Source organism: Amblyomma maculatum, chromosome 11 (genome assembly GCF_055883805.1).
Source record: "Amblyomma maculatum isolate TAMU_Amacu chromosome 11, ASM5588380v1, whole genome shotgun sequence".
Classification (NCBI taxonomy): Eukaryota; Metazoa; Arthropoda; class Arachnida; order Ixodida; family Ixodidae; genus Amblyomma; species Amblyomma maculatum.
This window is the reverse complement of record NC_139354.1, coordinates 125,194,236-125,208,149: the sequence shown is the minus strand read 5'-3', so window position 1 is coordinate 125,208,149 and position 13,914 is coordinate 125,194,236. Positions and strand designations below refer to the sequence as shown.

Sequence of the window (13,914 nt, the reverse complement as noted above, 5' to 3'; positions counted from 1 at the left end):
AGGCCGTTGTCTACCACTAATGCTAAATTAGATCCAGACATGGCTCAGAAGCAAATCCCTGGGCTTTACACTTTTGCCAAAGGCTGTAGATTCACATAAGGGCATATACCAGTGGTAGCATATCATGTAAGGGAGGTTTAAAACTGGGGCTTCGTAATATGTAAGAATTTTAAAATGATTTTCGAAAATATTAAGCCACAGACAACCAAATGCTCTGCAAATATTGTGCCAATCAAAAATTTGAAGCTTTGTATTTTATTTGTTTCGAAGTAGCGTATTCATGTCATGAGCGTTGTTCCCAGCCTTTGCCTACGTCTTGAATCGAACCTAATTTAGCGAGCTGTTGAGTTTACCGAAGCTAAATTCTTTCGGTTTTCTTTTTTACGCCTACAAGTAAAATTTACATATAAACTATTCACCGTTTGCCATTTACACGTAAAACCTTGCGGCATAGAATAACATCAGCAATGAAAAATATTGTTTTATTTTGTGACAAATTTTAAAATTCTCAGCAACGTCGTAAACATCTAATACCAGAAGCATTCACAATGTATATAGGCCTGCGAAGTTTCGCAAGTCGCCTGATATTTTTTCTCGGTTGCGCATGTTTTCAGATTGACGATTTTAAAGTTCGAGAAAATGTCATACTCCTTTGACGCAAAAAAAAAAAAAAAGAAGACGTGAACGAGATGAAGACACCGCAGGTCAGAATGTGAGTTCTCTGGATTCATCCCAAGCGTAGTGACAAATCACATATAAAAGCTATGCTACTGTACTCGCCTGTCATTAAATTCAGGAAAAACTTAAGACAGACGGCGAGCAAAAGCGCATAAAATGAAATCACTGTTTTTATATGTATGCTTCGTAGCTCTTTTTACCGGTAAGAGTCGGCATTTCATTTTCGCTCAAGATTATTTGTAGTTTACGTGCCATATTTTGAATTTGCTCGGATTATTCACTCTTCCATCACGCAGAGCTCAAATACTTCACTGGTGTCGCAGCTTTATGACGTACTTTGCTTCCTTATATATAATCTTCATAAATACCTATTCAGCACATGTAGCATATATTGTATATGCCTTAAAAAGCACTACTAAAGCCAGCGATGTAACAACTCAGCACTGAAATGGTGGGGCATGCTCACGGGCCTGATTTCGACCGTTAAGTTCTGAGGGCTCGATATGCAATTCAGGTGGTGGATTCTGGTTTTTGTTGAAAGCAGGTGGAAAAGATGCCACGCGCTGTACAATTCTAGAGATCGGTGAAAATCCCCGCGTATTCAGCAATGTCTACTCTCTTTCGCTATAGTATTTGCGCCGAACCGCTTGCAGCTTTGTACGTCATCGTGAACAATCTAAGCATGCGACAGTTTCTCGTTGCATAATTAACTTTTATTTGTAGTGCGGTTTTGAACGCTTCCAAAATATAAACATATTTCTATGTGCTGAAAATAGCGCCATGTGTGAGGGCTAAATAAATCTTTTTTTCTTACCACTCAACAATTTTGTACCAAATAGCATTTACGCTACGCTATTTATAATTACCAGTTGAATGTTGGTCCACACACACACACACACACACACACACACACACACACACACACACACACACACACACACACACACACACACACACACACACACACACACACACACACACACACACACACACACACACACACACACACACACACACACACACACACACACACACACACACACACACACACACACACACACACACACACACACACACACACAAAACAGAATGCTCACCTTATGCTTGAAAACGTGGAAAATTCAATTTCTTTATTACTAGCATCTAGAAACCTTTACACAAGATTAGAACTCCATCACGGAGCCGTCTTCAGTAGATGCCTTCACTGCTGTCTAGGATGAGCTGTTCTGCTTTTATGATCTCTTTTTATTGGCTCAATCATGACTTCGAATTTATTTATTGAGAAATTGATCTATTTTGTCGCATTATTTGTTGAATATAGTGATTAAAACAATTTTAATTTATAGCCTTTTTATTTTGTAATGGTTTCGATAGCAGTGTTAGCACCCGATTTTCAGACGGGTGCTTAAAACGAGTGTCTACAGCCAATTGAGTGCGGCTGCTTTTTTCAGGGGTTTCACAAAACTCGTCTGTAAAGTCGTTAATACAAGCAACGTCATTCTAATAAGGGCAAGTATAGAAGTCCGGCGACTATTCTTCTGTGTGGCATCAAGTATTACTGATTGCGTTGCGATGCGCGCACGTGGTGAGGGAAATTTTGTGCAATAAAGTCGCACTTGCTTTGCACCGTTTATTATATTTATATTGTATGAGCCTTCAGCCTAAAGACCCTGCAAAACGCATGGCGCCCGTGTATCGTTTTACGTCATTTCTTAAATGTACCCTTGGTGTTAAAAGCCTCCAGATCCTCCCACTGCGATGTCCTTCGTAGTCGATTTCATTTCGGGGTGTTACCGTAACAGTAAGTAGAAATAAAAGTGGCCCATGGCTTTGAAATGATATCTCTTTCAGATTGCGTTAATGTCGCTGACCAAAAGTAACTTCCCGCTCAAAAGTATTCGTCCTTATTATTTCCAGGTATCACAGCCAAGACGTATGGACACCACTTTACAAGAGTCACTTGCGAAGGAAGGCGGATACCGGTAAAGGAAAAATGCTAACCATTTAACCTCCCAGCCTTTCCTCCTTCTAATCTTCCTCTTTCTTCTTAACAATGTGCGCAAGATAAACTGAAATTCTTGCTCCTTACCGTATCAGTGGCTGAAAATTTATTGGTATGTTATTTCGTCCACGTAACGTGGTGCCTACCAAAACACGCAAATTTGTCGCCTCTTCAGGAAAGCAACGAATTGTTTCGGGACCTTAAAGAAAATATTGTCGTCATAAAAGATCAATTTGTGTCATTGATAACTATGTGAGATTTGTGAACAAGAAACCGATCGTGAGAAACATGCTTAAACATATTGGTCTGAACGGCGCACGTCATAGCGGTATATAAAATGCTCAAGATAAATTAACACAATACTTTAAACAGATATTTTAACCATTGAATTTTCCTTGCAGTCCATTGTGTATCCTTGCAAGTACCTTTGTTACCAATACGGAAAATACTTCTACCTCTCATACCCAGATCACACGCAATGCTCGGTGAGATTTGCTTCCAGTTTATGTTGTGCACTTTGTAACTGCTTATTGCTTTAAGATTTATCAGTCCTAGGCTTATCGGGAACGAAAAAGTATTGAAGTGTGACCAGAGATAAAAAGAAATATAATGCTGATTCCAAAGCACAAAGATCTAATTCAGAAAAAAATGCAATTTTTCGCCACCGAAATGAGAAACAGAGTAACCAAGTGTCCAACCTAAATATGTCAGAATGTTTACACGAAAGAGCTATCTGCAATGGTTGATGTAACTGCGAGCTTTTGCAAACACCTTCTCATAGCATGTGGCAGGTACTATCTACCGGTAAATAATACCGACAAGCTGATGGCTTAACATTGTTCGTACTGCATTCAGAAGGAAATTCACAATTGATAATTTAATGTCTTGGTGATAACACATCACTTATGCTCCGAGGAGGCAGGCGTCGTCCTTTCGTGGCCTCAGATGAAAGATACTAGAAAGCTACCTCCCGGCGCACCTTTCCTTGTGAACACGGAAATCCCAGTTAGCGGAGGCGCACCAAACATAAGCGCATGTTTTTTTTTTTTTTTTTCGAGATGCATCTTTGAAAGCTGAACCAGCACCACTCTCTGGGTAGAGCCGCTTTTTGTCAGCGCAGTCATATATCTGATAAAAGCAATGCTTCCCTTTTAAGTACTTTATTCATTGGAAACTTTGGCGACTTTTTTTTTTTAAATATGGCGTACGGTTTGGAGATTTCGTCCTAGATTCAAGACCATCTGAAAACCGGATGAAAGAAAGAAGCTTATGCGACAAGCGCATGAGAGAGAGAGAGAGAGAGAGAGAAAAACAACTTTTATTGCCAAAAGAATGTGATCTAATATTAAGGCATGTCGGCCTGGCATGGATGGATGGATGGATGGATGGATGGATGGATGGATGGATGGATGGATGGATGGATGGATGGATGGATGGATGGATGGATGGATGGATGGATGGATGGATGGATGGATGGATGGATGGATGGATGGATGGATGGATGGATGGATGGATGGATGGATGGATGGATGGATGGATGGATGGATGGAATTGGCATGGCCCGCAGGTGGGGGCGACGCTACGGAAGCGGAAAAGGTGGCAACATTATGTTCCAGTGTTTCCACCAATCAGATGACTCGCGATCACGTGAGAAAGCGATACTTTGATTACGGCGCACACTCAGAATACGGGTCCTGAAAACAGCTAGGCACTGTTTCAGAGGTGCACGTGTGCAGGTGGCTGCGAAACACCAGCAGTTTGGCGGCTTTTTGAAGTTCGCGGAAAGCCTTTACGGGACCACACAACACGAGGGCCAAACAGAGCTCGTGGAAGCCTTGGCTCAGTATGTCAATGAGTTCCGGAACAGATATATCGCCTTCACTGCCCAGATAATACAGATGAAAGCCAGGGAATTGGCCCGTGACCGTGGGATTAGTCACACAATTTTCAAAGCAAGGAAAGGCTAGGTGAAGCGTTTTATGAACGGCGCGTAATTCTCGCTCCGCCACCGGACTTCAGCGTGTCAAAGGCTTCCCGAAGTCTTCGAAAAGAAGTTAGTTTTATTTCAGCGTTCCCTCATCGGGCTGCGACGCTAGCACGGCTACAGCCTGGGGTAAATAGGCAACGCGGATTAAACACCGATGCATTTTGACATTCCCGATCAACTACACTGTCAAAACAATTGGCTTTGAAGACATGAATGGACGGGAAATAAAAGGCAATGACTTGCCGTAATTTTACAGGCTAGTTCTGCCACAAACTGGCCAATTCAACTAGGATTAACCAGACTAGACAACTAGGGTTGCGGTTGTGCAATAAAGCCTCATAAAACTAATTACTATAATTTTAGCTTGTACACTGCGGAAGGTGGAAGGCGTCCCTTTACATTGTCTTGAACCAGAAGACATTGCCAAAAAAAGAAGACTTTTCTGCTATTGCGATCATCCGCTGTAATGAAAAGGAGTGGATGAGCACGGACATGTTCAACGACTGGCTCCACACCATTTGGTTCCGTCGTCAGGAGCGCTGGAGAGACCACGTTCGATGCTGGTTGTGGACGCGTTCAAGGGCCTCACAACTGATGCTAGCAAGGCTTTAATGACAGACAACCAATGCGACCTCTTCCTCATCCCAGGCGAGATGACCACTACGCTGCAGCCTTTATATGCGTCTCTGAACAAGCCTCTGAATAACAATGTTCATAAATATCACTATGTGTGGGTGGAGCAAGGGGGACTCGCACTGACGCATACAGGATATTTAAATCGAGCATCGTTGTCGGAGCTCGCGCTGTGAATCCTGAATGCTTGGCGCGCTATTTCGTATGAAATGGTCGTCCGCGCATTCAAGAAATGCTGAATTTCCAACAAACTCAATGGCAAGGATCATCACATGTTGTGGGATGATAGGGATGGGCCAGCAGCAGCTGTGACAGTGAGGTATGGTCCTTGCACTCGTTTATTGCAATAAAGGAGGAAATATTTTTTTCGCTTGCATTGTTGGTATTTCATGGGGTCGTCTTACAAGCGTGGCCGTCTTTAATTCGCATGGATACGTAGCTTGTAGAAAACGTCCCAGGCAATTGTTCTTCAGTACAATACAAAACTTCTGTTTTCACAATATATTGCTGAAAAAAGGCGTCTGAAGCAATCTATTGTTTATTAGTTTGGTAAATATAAAAAAATGGTACGAATGAAGTCTAAAATGCCGATCTCATTAGCCCTCAAATTATTTACCTTGCATAAAGATGTGCTGTGTTTTGTATTGACTACTTTTTTATATCACGGTTGATGCCATCTGCTTACACGGCAAAGGATTAAGTCGGTGGCGAACCACAATTGAACTCATTTGCAGGGAGCGGCTCGTTCCATATCGAAAGGAATTCTCACCTTCTGCCATATCGACGAGGATCATTGCTATAATTGCGCTGTGTTCTTTCAATGTCAGCGGCGCTAGCTTAAAGAGTGTTGAAATTCCAGACGTAACATCAAAAGCAGCGACCGGGCTTTGCAGGTATGAAAACAGCTTATTTGTGCCTCTATTCATCACTACTCATCGTCATACAATCATCAGTACAATAAACCCACTGCAGGAAGATAGCTCTCCCATAGCCCTCTCAATGGCAGGTGGCATAACAGTTGCATCTGAGTAATTCCCAGAAAATTCATAATAACATCTGGCCCTCTGACTTTCTGCGTTCTCTCATCATTAACAACCTCTCTCATCATTAACTTTCATCATTGATCTCTCATCATTAACAACCATTGGTTAATTTTTCTTCACATTACTTATCCTGCCCTGCGTGATTATTCTTGATCTATACCAAATTTTATTGCTAAAGCAATACTATTCCCATTTTCAGCCCTTCGCGTAGCCATGGTGGGTAGGCCCGTTTGACCTTTAATGACCCCAGATTGCTGTGGCGTCATACCAGCTCCGAGAGATGCGCTACCAAGTCGAGTCGTCGGGCGGCTGCGGTCGGTATCACGACGCGCCGCAGATGGGATGATGACGTCACTGAGACGTCATAGCAGCTGCCAGAGATGGGCTGCTTAGTCCAGTCATTGGGTGGCGGCGGTCGGTAGGCCCGGCGCGTTGCAGCTGGAGCCGCGCTGCTACCGAGTGGAGGCGCTGCTGTCGCCTCTCGCAGTTGAGAGGAGGAGGAGGAAAATGGGGGGTGTATAAATGCTTGCGCTTGCTTAGCTGTGGTACTCACTATGCATCCTCATAAACAGAAAGAAAAGTCACGCCGTCTCGATGAAGCCAGGAAACGACAGCGGGCTACAGAAACAGATGAAGAATTAACGGGAAGAGCGCGTCGTCCGACGGCGCGCTCAAGACCTCAAGATGCAGCTAGACGAGCGCATCGCGCTTCTCTTGAATTGTCCTGAACAGGTGACGACGCCCAATGGAATGTAATGGACGCTGTTCATTACATTTATTACAATACTTAAATTATAATAATTCCATTATTGTTATTAGATTACACGTGTGTCCTGTGTTAATCGTAATGTCAACATGGCCAACCTCAGTTGGCTACACTACGAGCTGAACTATAGCGTAGCCATGCTATTATTGCTTTCGCAACCTACCGGGCTTAACTAAAGCTAAGCCCCCGCTAATTTTATTCACTCGCATTTGTTAACGGACTCAGTATGCCCGCTTCGTCTTTCTTAATTTTGTTAGTGCCGTTTTACATTCCCTAGCTCTCTGAATTGATCTAAAATATGGTTAAATCTTTTTTTGCTAGCCATAACATTTGTGCACCAGAGGTCAGTACCGGAGAGGCATAGTTCCGTATTTTCCACCTGAGCGAAGTGCGGTAAGTCGACATAGATATAAGAGAAACACTGGAAAACGTGCTCCAACCCAATGAGATTCTTAAGTGCCTTCTATTTGGAGGTCCGCATGTGCAGGCACTACTTTTCCTAATTTTCACTTACCACTTGCAGTGCTTCGCTTAAACTGGTGATCTTTCCCAAGGTAGCTGAGCGCTAACTTTGTCTCATCTATATTTATTTTCAGGCCACCTGAATAGGTTATTAGTACTCTTTTGCCATAATCCATCTTGTTACTTTAGCAAGGCAAAATAATTAGTGAAGCGTGGACTACTGAGGTATACTCCGACGGTATTACTGCTAACTGATCTCATTCCAGGTCTCCGAACAGCTGCTGTCAGCAAATGGCGAATAATAATGAATAGACCGTGCCTCCATGCTTAGCATTATTCCGTAAGGGAATCCTAACACTATTTATTGAGGACTATAACTGCTGGGCATGCAGCCACTTGAGATATCTTCTCTGTGTTTACACAGGGCTATACTGCGCACAGGGTTTTCAATTTTTGCAAGAATGCCGAGGTGCTACCGAGACAAAAGCTTTTCTGTAATCTATGAAATGCATGAATGTCGAGGTGCTACCGAGTCAAAAGCTTTTCTGTAATCTATGAAATGCATACAGAATTTATGTATATATACAGCACTCTTCTGCTCATGAATACCGAATGCCAATATCTTTGAATCAGGCTTCATTCCGTTTACTACATTTTTTTATGATTCAGGAACTTTACGCTCTATAATGCTTTCACAAGAAAATAGGAGGGAGTTTCAAGTTCATGAATTGTAAAAGAACTAGTTCTTATGTTGTTTCAGATCAAAGAAGAGATAAAGGAAGATAGATAGAGTCCGTAAACCGGCAATGCTAGCTCTTTCATTCAACACGACCTTGTGCCCTCCGCTTGCGGTAGTGCGGTGCCAGGGTCCGCCTTCCATATGTACCCTAGAAATTGTTTTCAACCACATTACTTTATATCCCGCCAGAGCTTAAATAGCGCCAAAATTACCCTTGGACTCAACGCTGGGCGGCGTAATCTGGATTGTTAGCCAGCGCCGAGAAGAGTTGCCCGCTAGAGCACAGAAAATAACTTTCAATAATCGCGCAACTGAAGTCAGCGGCACCTCAGCTTGATATCACTTGTCTTTCGCCAAAGGAAACGGCGCGCTCTTGATGGCTCCTCTACACGTTTAGCACATGGCTGCCGTTAAATACACGCAAACAGAAATATATTATGCAGCTGGCTCATCGCGGGAACCCAGCCTGTGGTCCGAATGCTCACCCGAATCTTAAAGTTTGCCTTGGAGCTCAGGATCCTTGGATGCATAAGAAAGAAGACGTTTGGTCTTAAAAAAGCTGAAAAAACTGCCTTCAGTTTTTTACATCCAACCTTAAAATAAGGAGGTTATAAAGAACTCCTAACGCGGAAGTCGACAGGGGGGGGAAGCTGCCTGGCAACGCTCGGGAGTACTGGTCGCCGGCGTTGCCAGTATGTTTCGAGTGTTTTAAAGATTTTAATTTATGGTGCAATTCTGTGGGCTGTTAGGTGAGTCGTGCTGAACGTTTCCGAATTGATTTGAACCAGTTGCATTTTTAAATTCTTGGTTGCATGCGACTACTTGGGCGTTTTAGGCTCTGCTCAGTGCAAAAGACGCAGCTCATCTTCAATATTAAATATTTCAGTCAACCCATAGAAACGCACGTGTTATAACGTTGTGTAGCTTATATCAATATAATAGCAAAACCTTCATATCTCAGTAGCCACAATTAATCAACTGACATTTAACTTTGGGTTTTATGCGGCATTAAGTCATATATCGTTCGATAGGTTGTCAATTATCATTGGTGCGCGATATTTCTATGTCCTAAATAATTACGGATAATTAGGTCATAGTCAATAAAATGAACATTTCAAGTCCTATATTCTTAGATAGCTTATGCTGAGTAAAATATCAGTTGATTATTACATGTAACTAAATACTGGTAATTGGTGAAATGTAACTAAAATTGAAGTTTATGCTACAATTTAAAGTCATATATCTTTGGTTAGCATACATAGAGTACGGCTGCACTAAATTAATGTCATTGCACTAACTACTCATAAAAGTAATTATAACTAAAATTTCACTTTATGCTACCACTTCGTCATACCTCGTTGCAATGGTCTGGACGAATTGAATCCAAATTCAAACTCTAAACAACACAAAAGTTATGTAAAACGCTAATGCTCGTGTAACTCCGTACAATCATTTTATTAGGCCATTCTTTCTTCATTTTAGCCTCACCAGTATGCAGCTTCTACGATCGAGCAATCGGAATATATGTGGTTTATTTTATTAATATAAGGGGCTGGAAGAAGTTCTTCAGATTTTTCGCATTAGCGTCAGAAGTCAGCAAAATATTTTCTCTATGAAATTCTGAAAAAGCAATAATTTGAATGGTTTCAAAGCATTTAAAATAGAGGGCGGCCAAATAAATTTAACTTCGTTGTTTTTTACGCATTGTTTCTAGGCTTGTTTGCATCGAAAATGTAACCTGGCAAAACACTTCACAAAACACAGATATTTAAACATGTTGTTTCCCAAAGCCTTAATAACTCAGCACCCAAAAGCAAAATGTAAATATTGTTAAAATGAATGAAATGTCCCTTTGAAGAGAATATACGGCAAAATGTTCTTTTTCCTATGCGCCAGAAATTTTCAGACAAATGCGGAAATGTTGAGCGCGTCACGTATACGATGTTTGATATAGAGCGAACCTTTCACATTGCGCCGTTTCTGCCCCACCAAAGATGGCCGAAGCAGGCTGCACGTTTCGGGCGCCCTTTCCACCCCAGCAGTTTTTTATAGCCTCCCTGCCTTATACACGTCCAAAACTGCATTTGCTATGCATTTCTCACTCTTGCTTTCAAGCGGAACCTTTAAGGCCATAAGCGAAAGGCGCGCTAGTAGTCGCACACATGTCGGGTTTTCGAGGTCAGTACAGTGCACCGCGTTTTCTCTGTAGCCATGTGTGACCACACCCTCGAGTGAAACGCGATTTCACAAGCCCGTTAAAGTCGCTCTCACTTCAAAGGAGGAAGTGGTGATTTGAGATTACCATCCAGGTGACTTTAGCCGCAGTGCCCCCGCTGAGCGCCACTTCTGTCAGTATGGGCCAACTGTCAAGCGTTCGGGATAAGCGTCGTGACAGCAGTACGGTAAACTTACAATGAAGCAGAACATCAGATTGCGACACACTGAAACTTGATTTCTTTTTACTTTCAGGTAGACGGCACTGTAGAGTCTCTAGGGCACTGTATTAGGGGAGCCTGCATTGCCGACAAAGGTTTGTGTGATATTGCTACAGCTTACAGCGACAGGAAATAATCCGCTATTTTCCAATGTAACATTCCAAACCTTACGTTCAAGGGAAATAGTAGTCTAGCATTTTCATAGTAGCCTGCTGAAATTCTGCAGCCAGTAAAAAGAGAATCTTGGAAAAGGGTTTTATACGGTTTATATCTTAGAAAGTTCACATGTGCAAACTTTTTCGATTCTACTGAATCCAGAAGAATGTTTGAATTCCCTATATTGTGTTCACATCATGTGGTAATTTAAAACAAATCAGTAATTAAAAGGCGACATGCATTCATAATTTTGAGTAGAAATTTATTCGGGACAAGATTTCAGGAATCAAGAGAAATGGGCTATTGTAGAGCAAGGAAAGGTTGCATTTTTTATTAAATGTGGCCTACGTTATGACCATAACAATACTTATGAACTTTAATCAGAGGGCTCGTTTTCTGATATATGTTCTAATATGTGCATTCTAAAACCGTTGCTTTTAATGATTTCTATTTAATGCCTCATAAGTCGCGGCTATCTTCGATCCCCTGTTCGTAGTTTACCCTGCAAGCTTCAAATAATTTCAAAAAGAATTTATTGTTCTTATAGGTCGAATATGGGAAAAAAAAAGCCGTAACAATGGGGTCCAAGTTCAGACTTATCCGATGTTTGTTGATATATTTATTTGTGCCTCTTCGGGAAAACAAATACGAGATGACAGCTACGATATGAACGAAGCTGGTGAAAATAGGTCACCTGACTGCTGTTGTTGGACGATTGTTGCGTTTTCAGTGTTGTCCACTTCACGACATTAAGCAGCTTGCCTGGGGAGCAAGGCCTATAAGAAATGAAGCAACAGTCACTATAATATTTACTTTTCATACCTCATACGAGTATGCGCTGCCTTTCTTCGCCACAGGCACCATGTAGCGAAAAAAGCAAACGCGTGTAAGAAAGGCTTTAAATGATATAATCACATTAACAAAAACCTAAGAAGATAATAAAACGTGGCATCCACCTTTGTTGCCAGTGTTATGACGTCATGAGACCGCAGGCCCCGGAGCTTGGTTCAGCACAGAAGTGCACAGCCACCTCGCCGTGTCTGCTTGGTATGAAACCTGAGTCAGTACCCCCCAGCGTGTACCACTCATACTAAAAATCTATAAACACACGCAACATATCATAGTTTGATATAGCGAAAACATGTAGAAGACCGCCAAGGCCGCAGGAACATCATGATATTGCACTCCACACCACGCGGCACGGCCGAAGCTCCAATGCTTATGCAACCACTAACACGTCGGAAACTCTATGAACCCACACGCTTTTTCAAAACATCGAACACGTGAAACCGGCGTTGCTTCTGTAGAGCACGCACTACCGTACGTGGGAGAAACGCCGCGATCTGCAGAGTACGTAGGCAGAAAGGCGGGGCACTGGCGCCGGCCTTTCCGCCGCTAGCAGATTCCGATCATTGGGCTCCTCACAGCTACGCGCCGCTCGTTGATCGGACACCCGATTCTTAGCATGCCTCTTACGTATGCGTCGAAGATAGAAATCTCTTACTTTCCACATGCCCCCGCTCTGTTTCCACTGGTGCCGACGAACAGCTGGATTTTGGTACCATGAAAGTGGGACTCGGCTAATTAATGGGTCATTCGATTGATTTGGCCAGCAATCATTTCGCTTTAAAATATGCAAAGGCGAAGAGACACAAGACAGATGCATATCTATTAAAGTGTAGTATCACCAGGTGTGCAGCATTCGCGGAGATGGAGAGGAATGCCAGGCGGATATGGCTGTAACTGTGCTGCACTCTCATTTTGTGACGATTTGGACGTCTAAATCGGTCCTAGGCAAATGCCATGTGGTGATCCATAGGTAGGTGCGTACACGCCATTGAATAAGAAACAATTCCAGGAAAGTTTTAGCTCGCGCTATTAGGTGAGATAAGTGAGAGGAACGAAAAGCTACTAAGCATTTAGAAAAATATGTAATGCTATTTTGAACCTTGCGTTCACAGCTCTGAAGGATAAATGAAAGGTAACCTTATTTGAGATTTCTATAAGTGACCAGCATACTTATAATTCGTATGCTTTTCTATTTGAAACTTGCTTGCTCTCGTGTACCTATAGTCATCAAAATATCAGCTAGGAGAATCTTGCAGCCCTCTTTAAACCATTTCACTTGATGATCAGTCTTTTGAACATGGAAGGACTCTTGCGTATTTCAACAGAGCAGGACATGCGAAGGCGTCTGTGATTGAGATTACGACTTGCAATGAACAGAGCCAGGTAGTCGTTTAGTCGACACGCGGAAAGACCAGCAGCGGTAATAATCCCAAGACCGCTCCACGCGTAAACATTTCACTGACCGAGTGCGGAGCGTTTTCAGAGGGAGCTTGGCATTACCTCATTTGAAAAATGTCATGTCTTCAAGATGTTTAGCATGATGGGGGAACCTATGTTTGGCACGACTGTTCTTTCGCTTCTGCGTTTACTGTATTTCTGGTAAACAGGGAATAAAGGAAAGAAGTGGTAATGGGATGCTCCTACTCGCTTCACACGGGAAATCTCTGTAATAAAATACGCTTCGCTCTGAAAGAACATCCAAGCGTAAGGCGACGTTTCTAGGTTGCATCTAAAGTTTTACCTAGCGCAGATACCGTGAAAGAGGACTGTTTGAATTACACAGACCTGGACACGTTGGCTGTGATTTAATGGCCTGGGGGGCTATCAAGAGGTCAGAAATAATTAAGATCTTTGCTTATCTTAGACGTGGTATAAGTGTTTTTGCAATACCTTATTCGCATCACATTTCGAAATGTATATTTCGGTTTTAATTTTTAGCAGCGTAACAAAAACAGACCTGTACGTCAGCTCGGCAGAACCTAGTTATTCAAAGCTGAAGCGTGGTTAAGAATGATTAGACACGTTTTTTTCTTGGTTTATCGTTCTTTGGGCATCCATGATTTTACGAAGCGAGGATGCGCCGCCAGTTCCGTGGAACGCACCTGCAGCGGAGAGTCACGCAACGTACCGAACACCTTTGCATTGCATCGCTTGAAGGTCGAAT

At 42.5% G+C, this 13,914-nt stretch overlaps 1 protein-coding gene across 1 annotated transcript in view; it reads left to right on the top strand.

Moving 5' to 3' along the window:
• Positions 1 to 796: 796 nt before the first annotated feature.
• The window catches only part of LOC146174906 (uncharacterized), a 99,109-nt gene continuing 85,991 nt past the window's right edge, over positions 797 to 13,914 (top strand). Inside the window, exons 1-4 of the mRNA XM_084583265.1 lie at positions 797 to 880; positions 2,596 to 2,660; positions 3,082 to 3,165; positions 10,780 to 10,840. Of these exons, the coding sequence (XP_084439391.1) occupies positions 835 to 880; positions 2,596 to 2,660; positions 3,082 to 3,165; positions 10,780 to 10,840 (256 nt within the window). The 5' untranslated portion in view covers positions 797 to 834. The remainder of the gene's footprint in view (positions 881 to 2,595; positions 2,661 to 3,081; positions 3,166 to 10,779; positions 10,841 to 13,914) is intronic.